The sequence below is a fragment of the Hesperophylax consimilis genome, chromosome 20 (genome assembly GCF_061612785.1).
Source record: "Hesperophylax consimilis isolate HC1 chromosome 20, BYU_Hcon_1.0, whole genome shotgun sequence".
In the NCBI taxonomy this organism is placed as follows: domain Eukaryota; kingdom Metazoa; phylum Arthropoda; class Insecta; order Trichoptera; family Limnephilidae; genus Hesperophylax; species Hesperophylax consimilis.
Genome location: NC_142855.1, coordinates 18,277,610 through 18,296,453, shown reverse-complemented (window position 1 = coordinate 18,296,453; position 18,844 = coordinate 18,277,610). Strand labels below are relative to the sequence as shown.

Here is an 18,844-nt window from a genome sequence, read left to right as displayed (position 1 = left end):
CATTTTGTTGCGCAAAGCGGTAACGAGCGGGAAACTTGTAAACAAAGGATTCTAAATGGGTGTGGGGTCATGTGTTTTCTATTGTCGGCGGTACCCGATCTATCTACCTGTCAATACAATGAGTTTGAAACACAACAAAAAATAAAATCGTTGTCGCGTATGTTCCGCTCACAAAGTACGCAGTGAAACGCGGTACATGTGCAAGTTTTGCAATGTGCCGCTGCATAAAGGAAAGTGTTTCGAACGCTATCACACATTGAAGCACTATTAGGTTATAGTTTTTTTTTATATGTATTGAAAATTTCTAAAGAATCTTGTAATTTTGTATGAATAAATTTCGATATATTATGTTATTTCGATTGTGAAATACTGTTTTTTCTATGATTCCCAAGAAAGTAGAAAGTTTTTTTTCATAAAAAAAGGAATTACACATACATTGCTAAGTAAATAAATAGAGACATCTTTTTAAAGTAAAACACTGAAAGTTTTATCGAAAAATATCAAATAGATCATAAGATATGAATATTTTGCGGAAAGTCTAATTTTGGCGTTAAAATTTTAAAAAAACACCCGCGCTTCGCCCCCAATTTGGCGGTAAAATGCCCGACCATATAGTGTTAATATAATTCTAGCTTGTCATTTCGTCAATTGCAAATATGTTTATTTTATCTGTGAAAAAGCTTGTCGTAAATTATCAATAATTTCAAAAGGAACAGTCAAGTATTTATTTTTAAAAAAGGTTTCATTTTATTGTTAAGAACGCTTATTTTGCTGTAAAATATAATAATACTGAAGAACATTACATTATCATTATCAATACCAAAAAATTACTCCGAATATAAGTAGCTGTCCCGGGCAAACTACACTGGATAGATATATGAAAATTTCATAAGCACGCTAGCTGTAACCCCGCCACGCGTTGCTGTGGCTCAGTCTCTCTGTGCAGACAGAGAAACAATCGCGCAAGCTGCTTTTACGTCGAACAGATTATTATTATTATTATGTGCAGAGCAGGCAGCATTCTGCTGATGCGCTCATATCTGATTTCACAACAAGTTTGCCAGTAATTGAGTTCTTTTAAGTTTGAACTAAGTCCTTTCTTCTCTCCAAATGTGAATCCAATAGAACTTTGAATTGATTTATATTTGTTGCATCGATGACATGTTGTGGGAGTTTGTTCCAAGCATCCACTACTCTATTTGCAAGGAAGTGTTTTCTAGGATTAGATGCAAAAGGCGTTTTGGTAATAGTGTCCACGGAGATTTATATTTTTATTAGTAGTGAAGATTTGTTGGATGCTAGGGCAACTGTAATGTCCAGATAAAAGTCTCCATCAAGTCACCCCTTTCTCTTCTTTCTTGTAAGGTTGGTAATCTTAGTTCCTTGAGTCTAGTCTATCTTCGTATCGTAGATCTTTCAGAGCTCTTGGTATTTTGTCTCTGTACTCTCTCTAACAGATTTATATCCTTTGCGAAGTAAGGACTCCATATTTGGAAAGCATATTCCAGGAGAGGTCGCACATATGTTTTATATATTTTTAACATCATGTCCCGTGTTAGGTCAAGGAAGGTTTTCCTATAGCCTGATAGTGCTGTTTTTTAAAAAAACCGTGTTTTTACCTGTCACAGGTGACATATATATAATATAGTTATATATAAAAACACACGCGTATTCGAATGCAAAGTTGTGTCAAAATTTCAAAGCAATCTGTGAAGAACTTTGGGAGATTTAAGATTTTGAACAAACGAACATTACATTTTTATTTATATACAGATAGATTTTCTGGTAAGATAAGAAACTAATTTTGCAAAAAAACAATTCAGTTATTACGAAAATAGTGTCAGCCAGCGTACGGCAGGCGGTCGGTATTTTATCCCTGGCATTTCAAGGGGTTGAGAGGAAAGGCTACAATACTTAAATTTGGATTTGAAGCCAAAATATTTCCCAATCTGAATAATTTTTTTTTATCAAGGAAGTATGTGAGGCTGAAGGAATTGGGGATGTAAAGGAGATGGGGAAGAGGATGGTGGGGGTAGTACCTGACCATTCAGATTCAATTACCAAACCGACAGTGCCATTCCAAGCAACGTTTCGATTCTGAATGGCGGTCTTTCACCAGGGCGTTAAAGAGAGTATCTACCTATCCTATCGGAGGTCGACTATCATTAGACTCATGAGGATTTAGAAAAACGTGCACGTACCATAACTCCATCCATGAACGGCAACCCTATCCAGATCGATACAACCAATTTCTTCCGCCAGCCATTTGAGTACTTCAATCTGTAAACATATTAAACATAATCATTTCGGTTGTCGGTGCATGGGTAATGATAATCCTGCATAAAGCGTAAAATTACACAAGTTCAATTTTAACCAGTGGACTGTTTTTCGTGCACAAATGCGCTCAACGTTTGGCGCTTGCACACTGTTATGTATGGCCATGTTGGCAGTCCTGATGCGTCACGTGGGAGATTATAACGAGTGTGCGGGCAGTCAATAAACGTCATAGCTCGGAGTCAACAGTCTTTTATTTTTAATAATCCCCGATATAATAATTGGCGACGAGGATAATCTAAAAAGTTTAATGTAAAAACGAGTAATATTCATTTAATAGTCCAGTCTAAAACAGTGATTGCGTCTGTGTTTTTTTCAATCATTTTAACATGTCTACGAGTACTTTGCCAGTGCCGCAATACGAGTCGAGTTGTGAAACCTTCGGAATGTTTTTAGAACGTGTTCAAATTTATTTAAAAATAATTAATATTACGGACAAAGAGAAAATTGGTTATCTTTGTATAATTATTGGTGCGGAAAAATATAAAATTTTAAAAGAAACAGTTCATCCAAAAAATATTGAAGAGTTAACTTATAACGAGATTGTAACAACACTTCAAAATAAATATGAAGAAAAAAAATGTACGATCGCCCAAAGATATAAATTTTATAATCGTCAGCAACAGTCGAACGAGGGAATTGATGATTACATTTCAGAAATAAAAAGTCTGTCAATATCATGTAATTTTGGAGCATTTCTGGATGAAGCCTTGAGGGATAAATTGGTGTGCGGTGTGAAAAATGAAGCCATGACTATAAGATTACTGTCTGAAGATGAATCGCTGAGTTTCGAAAAAGCAAAAAAAATTGTGAAGAATATGGAGACAGTAAGTTGTTCTGCAGAAATATTACACAAAGAAGATCTTTCATCGGGAGTTTTCGAAGTAAAGCCGAAAACGTCACGTCAAAGGAGTACTAGTCCGCAACAAGGTCAAAGGAGTTCAATGTCATCAAGTCGTATTTCATCTCCATCACGTGGAAATCCCAGAAAAAGATGCGAGAGGTGTTTTATCAGTCATCAACCAGAGTCATGTCCGTCAAGGAATTGGAAATGTTACAAGTGTAATACATACGGTCATACGTCAAAATTTTGTTCTAGTGTAAAATCAATTGTTATTAATCATGTAAAATGTGTGGGTAATATAAATGTTTTAAATATGTCCGTGTCTGAAACAGCTAATATTGATTTGTTTGTAAACGGTAGGAAAATGTCCTTCATGATTGACACAGGGAGTTCATCGACCTTGATAAGTCACAAAATGTACATAAAATTTTTCAAAACTTGTAAATTAAGTCAGTTCTATGGTAATTTGTTTACAGCAAATAGTCAAAATTTATATTGTTTTGGATTTTTTATTGCAAAAGTAAGTGTAAAAGATGATTCTAAATTGGTCGTGGATTTACCAGTATTAGTTATTAAAAATCTATCGTCTGAAGCTATTCTTGGTAGGAATTGGATAAATGTTTTGAATCCGTCTTGGGAAAATACATTTATAAATTCTTTTATGTCAAATATTGGTAATGATAATACTGTAAATTCAGTGTCTGTCAGTGGAAAAAATAAATCAAACATTGTCGAAAAATTGTCACAAAAATATTTAAATTCTTTTTCTAAAACGAATAACGACATACCAATTAAAGAGTTTTCGGTAAATTTAAGTTTAAAAAATAATTCAACTCCTGTTTTCCACAAAGCATATGAGGTCCCTTATGCACTGCGTGCAGAAGTATGCCAAGAGCTAGATCGTCTTGAAAGCGAAGGCATAATTTCTAAAGTTAAATATAGTACTTGGTCTTCTCCAATAGTTTGTGTACCAAAACAAAATGGAAAAATACGTTTATGTGCAGATTTAAAATCTACAGTTAATCCACAATTGAGAATTGATCAATATCCTATTCCACGTCCAGAGGATATTTTTAATAAATTTTCAGGTTGTCAAGTATTTTGTAAATTAGACTTAACAAATGCATATTTACAGTTGTCTGTGTCAGATTCTAGTAAAGAATTACTTACAATTAATACATGTAATGGTTTATATGTTTACAATCGTTTACCTTTTGGGTTGTCATCGGCTCCTGCCACATTTCAAATGGTCATTGATACAGTCTTGGGAGGCATAAAAAACTGTGCTGCATACATTGATGATATTTGTGTAGGTGGTAAAGATGAAACGGAGTGTTGTAATACTTTAGAAAAAGTTTTGTCAAAGTTAAATGAGTTTAATATAAAAATTAATGTGTCAAAAAGTGAATTTTTTGTATCTTCTTTTGAATTTTTAGGTTTTACTTTGTCAGGTCAAGGCAAAAGTCCGTCTTTGTCGAAAGTTGAGAAAATTAAGTCTACTGGGTGTCCAGAAAATGTTACTCAACTAAAATCGTATTTGTCAATGTTGAATTTTTATAGGAATTTTATTCCTATGTGTCCTACTGTACTAGAACCACTCCATAATTTATTAAGAAAGAATGTAGAATGGTGTTGGTCTGATGAATGCGAAAAAGCATTTATAAATAGTAAGTCTCTCTTGTCAGATAAAACTATGTTAGTTTTATTTGATCCGTCAAAACCATTGTGTCTTACAGTCGACTCCAGTGCATACGGTGTCGGATGTGTCTTAAGTCATGTCGTAAAGAATCAAGAATTTCCTATAGCTTTTGAGTCTGCAACGTTAAATTCAGCTCAAAGAAATTATAGCCAATTGCACAAGGAAGCCCTTGCTGTTATTTTTGGAATCAAGAAATTTCATAAATATTTAATTGGTCGTCATTTTACTATATATACTGATCATGCTCCATTGTTGTCTTTATTTGCCGAAGATAAAAAAGTCCCCGTTTTAGCTGCATCACGTCTCATAAGATGGTCTATAATATTGTCCGCGTACAATTATAAATTAGTTTTTAAAAATGGACTGAAAATTCCTCAAGCTGATGTGATGTCACGTTTGCCAAGTGAACAACAATTTAATGTAGAGGAATGTAATTTTGTATACATGTCAACACCCTTAATTCCATTTTCAGAAGTTGAAAGTCATTCTGAAAAAGATGAAATGTTATCTAAAGTCATTAAGTATGTTTCAATCGGTTGGATTGAAAACTTGTCAAGTCCAGAAATTAAAAAATATTTCAAGTTCAGAAATTTACTGTCGGTCAAGGGAAAATGTCTTTTATTTGGTGACAGAATTGTAATACCAGAATCTCTTAAGTCTAAAGTCTTAAATTTAATACATTATGGTCATCCTGGTATAGTCAGATCAAAAATTCTTGCTCGTTCTTATGTTTGGTGGTTAGGTATGAATCAAGATATTATTTCTAGATGTGAAATGTGTCAGTCGGTACAAAAAGCTAACAAAAATGTGCGTCATAATTGGCCTATTGCTGAAAGTCCATGGGAAAGAGTCCATTTGGATTTTTTTGACTTAAAAGGTTCCAAATACTTGTTAGTTTGTGATTCATATTCAAAGTGGATAGAATGTTTTTATATGAAAAATACTAAATATTCGGATTTGTTATCAAAATTAAGTGAAGTTTTTTCCAGATTTGCGTTTCCGAAAACTATTGTTTGTGATAACGGTCCTCCATTTTCATGTAAAGAATTTTCTATTTTTTGTAAAGAAAAATCTATTAAATTATTATTTTCTCCACCATATAATCCCGAGTCAAATGGATTAGCAGAACGATCTGTTCAAACATTCAAAAAGATTTTAATTAAATTTATGTTTTCAAAAAATTCAAAATTTTTGTCACCAGCTCAACGTCTAATAGATTGTTTGTATACTTATCGTTCCACCCCTACTTCTGTCACGGGTTTGTCTCCTATGGCTAAAATATTTTCGTATGAGCCACGTACACCTCTTCATGTTTTGACAGAAGAAAATAATGTAAATAAAAGTAAGCAATCAAGTAAAAATGCATTGACAGAGTATGAGGAAAATGATAATGTATTGGTATACTTAAGACATTTGAAAGGTCCTATAAAATGGGTTCAGGGAACTATTAAGTTAAAATTAAGTTCATGGGTGTATTTAATTCTTTTAATCGGAGGAGAGGTAAAAAAGGTCCATGTTAACCAAATAAAAAAAAGTTGCATTAAGTTAAAATCAAATTATGAAAATCCCGATAAATGGTATGACTTGGGAAGTCAAGAAAATAAAAATGATAGTGAGCCTTTACCCAGCACTAGTGGGAAAACTGATGTAGTAACTAGGGCTGGCAGATTGGTGAAACCTCCTGTCAGATTTAGTCATAGTGATTATGTTTAAGTTTTATTTGGTATTGTAAAAAAAAAAAATAAAGGAGGAAAGGATGTTATGTATGGCCATGTTGGCAGTCCTGATGCGTCACGTGGGAGATTATAACGAGTGTGCGGGCAGTCAATAAACGTCATAGCTCGGAGTCAACAGTCTTTTATTTTTAATAATCCCCGATATAATACACACTTTTGTGAGCTCAAGTACCGCCCATTATCGAAAAATGGACAAACGAAAAAAAGAATCGCTTGCGCTAATATCACTGTACATTCTGCTGTTTATTTCATGAACGAAGACTCTATGACAACTTACCAAATAATTTGTCTATGAATGTAAAAAATTCGTTTACGTAAAATAGCGTAGTACAAAGTTCATTATTTATTTGTTGTTTACATGTTTATATGTTTGTAGAAAAAAAATATATATGTATATAGTTTTGACAGTTGTGTCGGAAATGAGTTTTTATTTTTTTTGATAAAGTTAGGTTAGGTTAGGTATTCTGCTGAAATGTCTTATGATATAAACATGAAATCCAACCTCCGATAGGAGAAAGCCACCAGAAGAAGAAAGATGAATCAAATTTAATGTACGGCATATATGTGATCATAATTGTTGTGTATATGGAACCTATTTAACCTAGTTTTTGTTTCATCACTTTTCATAACTTTATAGCACTTTTTATAGGTGTGTTGAATTGTCATTTTGAGGTTACGTATAATCAGACTGTAATAGTTATATATGGAACCTATTTAACCTATTTTTTCTTTCATCACTTTTCATAACTTTATAGCACTTTTAATAGTTGTGTTGAATTGTCATTTTGAGGTTATATATGATAAGACTGTAATAGTTACAAATGGAACCAATTTAACCTAGTTTTTGTTTCATCACTTTTCATAACTTTATAGCACTTTTAATAGGTGTGTTGAATTGTCATTTTGAGGTTACATATAATAAGACTGTAATAGTTACATATGGAACCTATTTAACCTAGTTTTTGTTTCATCACTTTTCATAACTTTATATCACTTTTTATAGGTGTGTTGAATTGTCATTTTGAGGTTACATATAATAAGACTGTAATAGTTACATATGGAACCTATTTAACCTAGTTTTTGTTTCATCACTTTTCATAACTTTATATCACTTTTTATAGGTGTGTTGAATTGTCATTTTGAGGTTATATATAATAAGACTGTAATAGTTACAAATGGAACCTATTTAACCTAGTTTTTGTTTCATCACTTTTCATAACTTTATAGCACTTTTTATAGGTGTGTTGAATTGTCATTTTGAGGTTATATATAATAAGACTGTAATAGTTACAAATGGAACCTATTTAACCTAGTTTTTGTTTCATCACTTTTCATAACTTTATAGCACTTTTTATAGGTGTGTTGAATTGTCATTTTGAGGTTACATATAATAAGACTGTAATAGTTACATATGGAACCTATTTAACCTAGTTTTTGTTTCATCACTTTTTATAACTTTATAGCACTTTTTATGGGGGTGTTGAATTGTCATTTTGATGAGTTATCTGGCCACCATTTTCCTCACACGCGGCAATCTAATTCTATTTACATTTCTGGTTTCCTAACTGCGTATATTTTTACTAAAAACAATTTCATCCTTAGATGTATTTAAAAATATTTTTATTTTTTTTGGTTTGTCTGAGGATTGAACCTTCTTCCCCCAGGGAAATGAGTAAACTACGCTATCACTTAATTCAAATCCTAATTGGATGGTACCCAGATTTGTTTAGTATATTAACCACTCAGAACATTAGAACGTCAAAAGACGTAAATATGATAATAGCGGTCAAGACATTAGAACGTTTTTTCACGTAAACGCGCGAGATTTTACAAAAATCGATTTATTTCCATCACTAGTATACGGATTGCCATGATTTAAAAAACAGAGTATCGATAATGAATAACGCTACGCGTCTGTATTCAACAATATCTATGGAACGTAGAACTGCATTATCTAAGCCGATTGAATCTGTCATCTTGTTTGTTCATAATTTATTGCGTTTCTAAATAATTTATTAAAAATATTTTAGTTTGGACGGTTAATATTTTGAGGTGACTAATAGTTTTTAATTATATTTCTTCAATATATAAAGTGTTATTTCTTTATGATACTCAGAAAAAAGTACATTTTTCACGGCTTTGAAATAATGGTTATCGATTCTTACATATTTTTGACGTTTTCATAAAATATATATTTAGAAACGCAAATATTTACTTATAACAACACTATTCGATAGTGGATTTCATAATCTTTCCAAAACATTTTTTAGAATGAGGCTACGTTTCCCAAGACGTGAGTTATGATGCTTTTAGCAAAACTCGTAAATAACACAAAAATTATCACGTTTTGACAGTTCTCAAAGGAACACATAGTATATAAATGTCTTTGTCTGAGAGGTTAACTGTTGTAAATTTTTATAATGTCAGAGGAATGCGTGTGTGTACGTGATTGGAAGTAAAACTTGATAGAATGCATTAATGGTGTCTCACCTGATCCTGCAGCTCGACCGTGCCCATGCGGCATCGTATCCTGGACTCGAAGTCGAGGCCGCGGTGTTTGGAGCCGCGTGAGTCTATGCAAACCACGCAGTAGCCGCGCGCCGCCGCCATGTGCATCCTCAGCTGTCTCATGCCCTGTAACAAACACCAATGGCACTGAAACTCATACATTTTGAATGTCGTTATTTTATTAGAAACGCACCCCGTCGATATAGGCATATAAAAACACACGCGTATTCGAATCCAACTTGTAAACAAAGGGAAACTTGTAAACAAGGGGTTCTAAATGGGTGCGGGGTCATGTGTTTTCTATTGTCGGTGGTACCCGATCTATCTACCTGTCAATACAATGAGTTTGAAACACAACAAAAAAATAAAATCGTTGTCGCGTATGTTCCGCTCACAAACTACGCAGTGAAACGCGGTACATGTGCAAGTTTTGCAATGTGCCCCTGCATTAAGGAAAGTGTTTTGAACGCTATCACACATTGAAGCAATATTAGGTTATAGTTTTTTTTTTAAATGTATTGAAAATTTCTAAATAATCTTTTTATGAATAAATTTCCATATTTCTAAATAATCTTGTAATTTTGTATGAATAAATTTCGATATGTTATTTCGATTGTGTAATACTGTTTTTTCTATGATTCCCAAGAAAGTAGAAAATTTTTGTTCATAAAAAAAGGAATTACACATACATTGGCTAAGTAAATAAATAGAGACATCTTTTTAAAGTAAAACACTGAAAGTTTCATCGAAAAATATCAAATAGATCATAGGATATGAATATTTTGTGGAAAGTCTAATTTTAGCGCTAAAATTTTAAAAAAACACCCGCGCTTCGCCCCCAATTTGGCGGTAAAATGCCTGACCATATAGTGTTAATTACAGAAAAATAATAATTAATTAAAAACATTTTGCTATTTCCCATTTCATTTTCTTTAACAGGTCCCTGGTCCCTTTGATAAAGTACACCAGGGTTGTCATTGGATATTTGGCTGTCCACAGTGCGTCTTGCCTTGTTCCCATCAGGGCGGAACTTGGCACTATTAACTGTCAATTAGGTTAGGTTAAGTTAGTACCTTGAAGGTGTTGGTGACGGTCTGCACGACGGGCCCCCCATATACGTAGAGCAGGGTGGGACGGGGTCGGCGCGGCTCTGTATTAGGCCTGAACACCATGGCGTGCAGCTCCTCTCCGCAGCCCGAGTCCAGGCGCGTGCTGTACAGCTCCGGAGTGTAGCGCGCCCGGTTCTTGCACCCATCCCCTGAACACAACACACAATTTAATAGTCACATCACAAATACTTCATTCCGCACATGTATTATAGTATGCAAGAATTGAAAAGAGTGAAAATAAATCTGATTTCTATTATTACAGGAAGATTACAGCCTCTTGTGTCTAGGATGAACCAAGTACGCAGATAAGTAATGGTGAAAGAACAACTCAACATGGACAGTGCACTCGCTGAGGGAACTGGTAGAACTACTAACGGGACACTGCCGTCTCAGGAGACACTTGCAGTTGGCTCAGAGACCTGGGAAGACACACTGTAGTCAAGAGACCCAAATATCAAACGACAAGCTTGGTGAATTACATCAAAGAGACCGGGTGAAAGGAATTACGTGAAATGGGCCAATGAGGTGACTCTGTTAAAGGAATCACGTGAAATGGGCCAATGAGGTGACTTTGCTAAAGGAATTACGTGAAATGGGCCAATGAGGTGACTCTGTTAAAGGAATGACGTGAAATGGGCCAAAGAGGTGACTCTGTTAAAGGAATCACGTGAAATGGGCCAATGAGGTGACTTTGCTAAAGGAATTACGTGAAATGGGCCAATGAGGTGACTCTGTTAAAGGAATGACGTGAAATGGGCCAATGAGGTGACTCTGTTAAAGGAATTACGTGAAATGGGCCAATGAGGTGACTCTGCTAAAGGAATTACGTGAAATGGGCCAATGAGGTGACACTGTTAAAGGAATGACGTGAAATGGGCCAATGAGGTGACTCTGTTAAAGGAATTACGTGAAATGGGCCAATGAGGTGACTCTGTTAAAGGAATTACGTGAAATGGGCCAATGAGGTGACTCTGTTAAAGGAATGACCAGAAATGGGCCAATGAGGTGACTCTGTTAAAGGAATCACGTGAAATGGGCCAATGAGGTGACTCTGTTAAAGGAATGACTTGAAATGGGCCAATGAGGTGACTCTGTTAAAGGAATGACGTGAAATGGGCCAATGAGGTGTCTCTGTTAAAGGAATGACGTGAAATGGGCCAATGAGGTGACTCTGTTAAAGGAATGACGTGAAATGGGCCAATGAGGTGACTCTGTTAAAGGAATGACTTGAAATGGGCCAATGAGGTGACTCTGTTAAAGGAATGACGTGAAATGGGCCAATGAGGTGTCTCTGTTAAAGGAATGACGTGAAATGGGCCAATGAGGTGACTCTGTTAAAGGAATGACGTGAAATGGGCCAATGAGGTGACTCTGTTAAAGGAATGACTTGAAATGGGCCAATTAGGTGACTACTCACGGGAACTATCTGTAAACTGTCTCCGCTTTAAACAAATAATTAATAATGATGATGTGTGTAAGTACGTAAGTCACGGGGTTTAAAAGGTTGATAGGAATATTGAAAAAAAGGGTAAATGCAAGAAACCATATTAATGACGGACTGAACATAGAAATAATTTACCACAGAAGAGAAGCAAGTGCTGGTACCAACTAATAGTGGAATATCTCCTCGGGGGTTATCTTAACTCCTAGAGCAATTTTGGGAGACATTTCTCCCAGACGTAGAGTGTTTTTGTGAGATATTTCTCACAGCCTGATACTGACTCATAAAATTCAAGCTATCTCATTTTGTATCATGGTGAGATATATGATTTGAACAGTGTTAGAGAGAGAAAACACCACGCTTTAAGTTTGCATACAAATGTTTACCATAGATGTTCCTGTAAACTTCGAAATGATTCTATTATTAAATCATTTAAAAATATTTTGGTTAATTTGAAAAAAAAAAAGAAATCAAAATACATGGAGGTTCTCATACAAGTTAGGAGGCCAATTTGAGTCAGTATCCCGGCCTTGTGATCTAGGAGGTTTTGGTTGAGGCGATGCACTACGTCTTGTAATATTTTGATCGAGCCGCTATCATTAACACACCTTACGTAGATGGCGATAAGGCTTAAATTCCCGCTTAACACCATCCACCTGTTTTGATTTATGCAAGAAAAAAACATGGCAAAAAAGTGACTTTTATTTTATTTTGTGGATGTTCAGGCACAAATATTTAAATGTTTTTCGATCAATTTATAAATAACTTAATTTGCCACATTATACAATAAAACCATAACCGAAAATGGGTTCGTAAGTAGGAGATTTTGAACTTTAAAGCAGTTTTCATAGGCCTCATATATTATTTTTTTCTGGGCTTATAAAAAGACTTATCTAAAAACTACTCGATTATTTCAAAGGTCAAGATGTATTCTACTCGCAGTATTTAATTAAAGCATCTGAAACATTTCTAGGCGACCAAATTTTCAAACCAAAAACACATGATTTTAAATTACTACGTAGTGCATCGCCTTAAGGTATGAAGAAATCCGGATTGTATGAAGGAGGTAAAACAGATGCCAGTAGCTCGTTTCAAATACGAGCCAACTTATACAAAAACGAGTCGAAGAAACAATCTGTTCTCACTAAGCCAACATAAAATGAGAATGGGTGTTCCGCTCGTGTGCGTCAAGTTTTGCGTTAGTGCACCGGTGCACAGAGAATAAATACTGCTAGCTTTTTAGAGCAGGTTGAATTGAAATACCTCTAGAACAGACTTAGTATGCCTACAATGCGTCTGTGCATTAGATATGGCAATCGGTCTGTTAAGAACGGACTGCCAATCAGACGGACCTCCTTCATTTTTTGGTTTATAAGTATTGGAGCTCCAGCCCAGAGGTGGCTACCAAATTCAATTTTTGCACTTACTTGGATTTGTATAGTGTAAGCAGCAGACATGATCACTATTAATGAATCTACTAACCTTATTTTAGATGTTAGTCACTAGTTTTAAGTCAGTAGTATTATTATTTATTATTTAATAATAATATGGTTACGCACATTTCATAATAAATATTTTAATTTCATATGTCGATTTGTAATACTGTGATTAAATAGTTATTTATTTGGAAATATGTTTAAAAACAACGAATTTATCTGGAATTGAGTGTAAAGCGAAAATGTAATAAATTCTCATAAGAGAATTTGAGGTTAACAAGGGTGTAATAGTGTTTTCACCTGGTGGGGGGGGCGCCGGTTCGAGTAGGGAGCCGCGGGCGGCGAGGTAGGGCCCCCCCGGCCGGTGCAGCACCCGGTACACGCGGCAGGTGGGCTGCGTGCGGATGTTGGAGTACGTGGCCACTACCACTTCGCACCGCTGGAACAACACACAAACAACGCTTTAGTAATCAACGAGCAGGAGACACGGCAATACAACTCCACCTTGGCGTATACTGCTTCCTTCATACATACTTTGAATCTTAATCTAGCCCGACAACGAGCGGGCTGACGAACTAACAAGGAAAGGGGCGAAAGCACCACTTGTAGGATCCGAACCGGCCGTAGAAGTAATTACATATTGATAGGTGGGTCAAATCCCAGCACTGCAAAGCATGGGAGAGGGCACCTGGAGACAATCCAAAGTAATCATAAAAGGACCAGAACCTAGACGAACCAAGAAACTACTCGATATGGACAGAAACTCACTGAGGGAACTGGTAGGACTACTAACGGGACACTGCCATCTCAGGAGACACATGCAGATATTGGGAGTGGAAAACACCAATAGATGCAGGAAAGGTGAAGAGGATGAAGAGACTCCAATTCACCTATGGTGCCAATGTCCTGTCCTGGTGGGAACTAGGCGCAGATACCTGGGGAGACATACAGTAGAACCAGAAGACATAGCCACATACCCAATGACAACCCTGGTGAACTTTATTAAAGGGACTGGGTTGTTGTTAAAGGATTGAGGTAAAATGGGAGATGGCACAATGGGCCTATGGCCTAAGTGCTCTCATGGTGAAAAAAAATGATTTAAGTGTTTGAAAGAGAAAACACCACGCTTTATATTCAAATCTAGAAGTTAACCACAGAAGATTGTACACCTCTATGAAACTAAAGGGTTCCGACCGCAATTTGAATTATTTTTATACGAAATGACATAAAAGTGAGGTGGCCAAATGTTTTCAATATATTTGTCAAATAAAATGTGTGTATTTTTTTTTTCTTTATCAGTAATTTTAGTTCAGTCGTTGGACGAAAAAATTTAAGTTTACCCATTTTTAAAACATTTTATGATTGCTTTAATTTTAATATTTCAAAAATTACATGTTTATTTCTAACTAGCTGACGTGTACCCAGCGTTGCTGGGAGTCATCTTTAAGAGATAGACATATACCATTGTGGTCTTTTCTGTAGGCCTTTTTAAGATATACAATTCCGTAGTACATTATTGTGATGTATCTCATAAGGTTTAGTCAGACTTGATTAACAAAACATCGACTTTTCTCTACTTTCTATAAATACAATATGCATGTTTTATATATATAAACCTTCCGAAAGAAATTCTCTAAACGATAGTGAAAACCTTATCAAAATCCGTTGCATAGTTTAGAAGAACTAAGCGCACAAACAGACAGATGCGGATAGCGACTTTATTTTATACTATTTTTTTTAAATAATAAAATTTTAAATCTTATTCTTCACCTTTCAAAAACAGTTTTTCAAGCGGAAGTACACACAAATTCTGATAGAATATGCCAGAGGCCTGAGGGATTAATCTCTGTGTCATATTATATTACCTCACATTTAATTCATCGTTCCGCTCTAAGTATCCATTTAAACAATCGCAGCATCATTTGAAAGAAAAATTCAATTCAACGGAAACCATTCTTGCGTTCTGAGTGCAATTATAAATTTGTAGATAGACTTAATTGGGAATATGACATCTGGTCACGCTTTTTTTCCATTTTTATTATTCTTGTTGCTTCTCTATATGAAGGCTCATCTACTATTGTCTCACTCTACACTATATAAAACAAGTTAGCGTCTAACCCAACACTTTTTAAATGTTTGTTTCATAATAAAAGGAATTACTTCATCCATATCGATGGTGAAGGAGTATCCAGGTTCGGTTAGCAGCTGGGGGCTCTCGGCGTTGGGCTTGTGATATGAGGCGCAGTAGAGGTGGCGCTCCAGAGGTGTCTCCTTCAGCCCTATGAAGTACACCAGGCCTCGCGATTCGTCCACCTAAAATAATATTAATTCGTAAGTGACTTAGAATCAGGGTTCGAAGGATATATACCACTGATATAAATTTTGATATACAGGGTGTATCGGCACGTACCCGACAAATTTTAACCAGAGATTCCTGAGCATATATGGAGTAAAAAATGTTAAAGCCACTTTGCTGTTCGGTAATGTTGTTTTTAATAAAAAAATTTACTAGTCATATTTTCACCACATGTCACCACTGTTTTATCCTTTGTCAAAGTTTGAAAACCCATCTGGCAATATTTTATTCGAATTCCGTTGAATAATGCACGTGTGTACCTATATTGGCGCACTTTTAGAGTCACAACGAAATGGCACGGCACCATTCGTCTCATTTTTAACTATTATTATTTAGTGTGTGCGAAAGAGCGAAGACGCTTTTCGACATACTTGCTTATAACAGCTGTTGAACACGAAAAGCAATGCCAATGACAGTGATGTAGTGTGGAAATTTTTAATTTTTTTGTTTTTTTGAAAAAAAAATGTTACCGGACAGCAAAGTGCTCATAACATTTTTTAATCCAAATGTGCTAAGGAATAGCTGGTTAAAGTTTGTCGGGTTAGTGCCGATACACCCTGTATATACACGGTGTCCGGAAACTCGTAGTACAAGCGGGAAACTGGAGAATCTACACCACATGGGGAACCCAAAAAAACATAAAGTTTTTTGATTTGAGCATTTTCAAAAAAAAAAAAAAAAAAACCAAAAAAATATATTTTTCGGCTATTTTAGGGTTAAAGTTTTTTCTGGTGTTTAGGGTTGAATAACAGATGTTTTAACCCTGCAGAGCAGAAATATTTTATGATTACACCGGGTTAAATGAAGGTTGATTTCAAAATAATGCTTCAAATCCGAGTTTCTTCATTTGTTTTACTTTCAAATAGTTTTAATTAGTTAAGTACTTCGATCTTCAGTAATAATTTATAAGAATTTGATTAAAAAAAAAAAATAATTAAAAAAAAAAAATCAACTTCAAACTCGATTTACTCGATAACGAAAGCTCAAATAAAAAAAAAATATACTACAAAATCGACTCCAAATGTGATGTAGATTCACCAGTTTCCCGCTTGTACTACGAGTTTCCGGACACCCTGTATATATATATATGTTATGGTTAAGGTTTTCACGGGTGTAAAATGTAGAATAATTTTCTCAGTGTACTCCGTCCTAGACGTAATAAGAATTGATAAGCACTCACTTAGGTTTTGATTTCTGGATAGAACAGACACGCGAAAATGATCAGTTTGAGACAAAACTCAAGACATAAGGCCTCTGAAGATGGACAGTGAGATCTATCCGAAACGTCAGGAGTTAAAAAGTCCTTTTAAGGACTACGTTACGCAAGTAAACCGAGAAAATTACTCTACATATACAGGGTGGGGCAAAAGTAATCACCCGATGGTATTTTTTTTTGCTGTAATTTTTTTTAATGATAAACTTTGGTACTGCTTGTGAAATTTGTTTATTTAATCCATTAGAATTTATTCCATCAAGTCAAGAAATTATATCGGCCAAGTGGCCGTCGCTAAATTTGTTTATGGCATTTTCCATCACTCTTGCCAGAACTTCGGGCGACAGGTTCTCGCATTCCTGGCGAACACTCTTCTTAAAGGCTTCAAGAGTCTGAGGCTTGTTGACGTAAACCCGCGACTTCAAAAAACCCTATAAAAAGAAGTCTGGAACCGCTGCATGGCGATCATAGCTGATCGGTAGAGGCCAGTAGAGGAAGATCCTTTGACTACTCCAGCCAGACTCTCTCGACCCATCAACTTGCACCACATTGGAATGGGTTGATTTATATGTCATTCTAGATTCCTCATACCTTTTTTTCTTCCTAGAACTTATACCGCTTTCTTTATTAAAAAGACCCCCACACAGCATCCAAAAAGATGACACACGCCTTGAGGCAAATTATTTTCCTCATGGCATCCTGTGTGGATTAATATTTTTTAAAAATGCAACTTATAAGGAAAGACACTTACCCAAATCTTTCTCCCGATGATCTCCCACTTGCCTTGCGTCAAGGGAACTCTTGAAATAATGTTTGGGCCTACGCACGAAGGACTTATCACATCTGAAAACAATAAAAACTCAAACGTTACTTTGTAGTTTGCTATCTCAAGCAATACAACAAATAATCGTCTAGACTTTGAGAGAAAACCTGCAATGGTGTCAGTAACACAAGAGTTCCTCAATGGGAACATTATCTTCATGTCCCCGATAACTTCATCAACGATCATGCCTTTGGGGAGAATGACTACACTCTTAACCTTTCCCTTACTGTGCTAAAAAAATCCACGCGTTCCGGTGCTGTGTAGTCAATACACATCTCAAAATAAGCGATTTAATATGGGAAAAATATGAATATTCATAGCTAATCGCTTATGTTTATTATATTTTATATCAAAAGCGATAATAATTGTAATTTAATTGCTTAAAACATGAAAAAACGATCAGCAGATGCTAAAAAAACATGCGAGGGGTCCACATCTAACGACGGTCCGCGACCGACTGGATGGCGGCTAGCATGTTGCACACACTCAGCTATGCAGTCTTAGGTATCGATGGTCTAAATAAAAATACAACTGTGGACGTATGGATTTCTCAAGTTCCCGCATAGCGTGTCATTTCCTCGCACACTCTTCGCGTAGCATTGTCGCACGGTTGATTGTATTGGTGTATTTGTTTCCGATTTTTAACAAAAATCTCTGATTTTTAATTGAATTTGAAAACTATGTAAAATTTTATTTTTTAATTCAGTGCATAAATGTATAACGGAGGAATACCTAAAATCTGAACCCGGAATTTGTTATATTTATAGAGTTATTAAAGTTATTAGAAGCAATGTGTAGTAAATACACACCACAGATAAGGAAAGGTTAAAGCACCTGTCTTCTGTGGTAAACATTTTTCATTTAAACTTCAGTAAAATTGCAAAAATATTATTTTAACACGTCTCAACTGATGTAATAAATTTAATGTTATTAAATTGAAATTTTTTTTGAGGTATATGACAAAATGGTTAGGTTGGGTAGTATTGTAAGATGGTACCTTCTCTTCCGGTGATGGCGGCAGTGACCAGGTAGAGATGAAGATGCCCCGACTCCTCGGAGGCCCAGAGGAAGGACACCCTGGAGGGATCCGTCTGCGGCAAGAAGTGCAGGATGTCGTGCACGTTGACCCACGCCTCGGGTGCGCGCTCAGATACGAGCACCTGATGGGGAAGTATAATTTTAACAAACTCTCAAAGTGTGAAACAGAAAAATCAACTCAGATATAACTCAGGATCGCAGCCATGCCGGGGATTTGCTACGACCACCGAGGTAACCCAATAATTTCAGACTTTTAAATTTATCTTCAATGATTGAATATTACAATTTGAAGTTTTAATTAGGTAAG

General features: G+C 35.5%; 1 protein-coding gene across 1 annotated transcript in view; it reads right to left on the bottom strand.

The window, feature by feature from the left end:
• The window catches only part of LOC149414240 (dipeptidyl peptidase 9), a 41,587-nt gene that overhangs the window by 4,210 nt on the left and 18,533 nt on the right, over nucleotides 1-18,844 (bottom strand). Inside the window, exons 9-15 of the mRNA XM_089644271.1 lie at nucleotides 18,497-18,659; nucleotides 17,428-17,519; nucleotides 15,268-15,420; nucleotides 13,408-13,546; nucleotides 10,195-10,379; nucleotides 9,104-9,247; nucleotides 2,202-2,280 (exon numbers count right to left, since the gene is read on the bottom strand). Of these exons, the coding sequence (XP_089500397.1) occupies nucleotides 2,202-2,280; nucleotides 9,104-9,247; nucleotides 10,195-10,379; nucleotides 13,408-13,546; nucleotides 15,268-15,420; nucleotides 17,428-17,519; nucleotides 18,497-18,659 (955 nt within the window). The remainder of the gene's footprint in view (nucleotides 1-2,201; nucleotides 2,281-9,103; nucleotides 9,248-10,194; nucleotides 10,380-13,407; nucleotides 13,547-15,267; nucleotides 15,421-17,427; nucleotides 17,520-18,496; nucleotides 18,660-18,844) is intronic.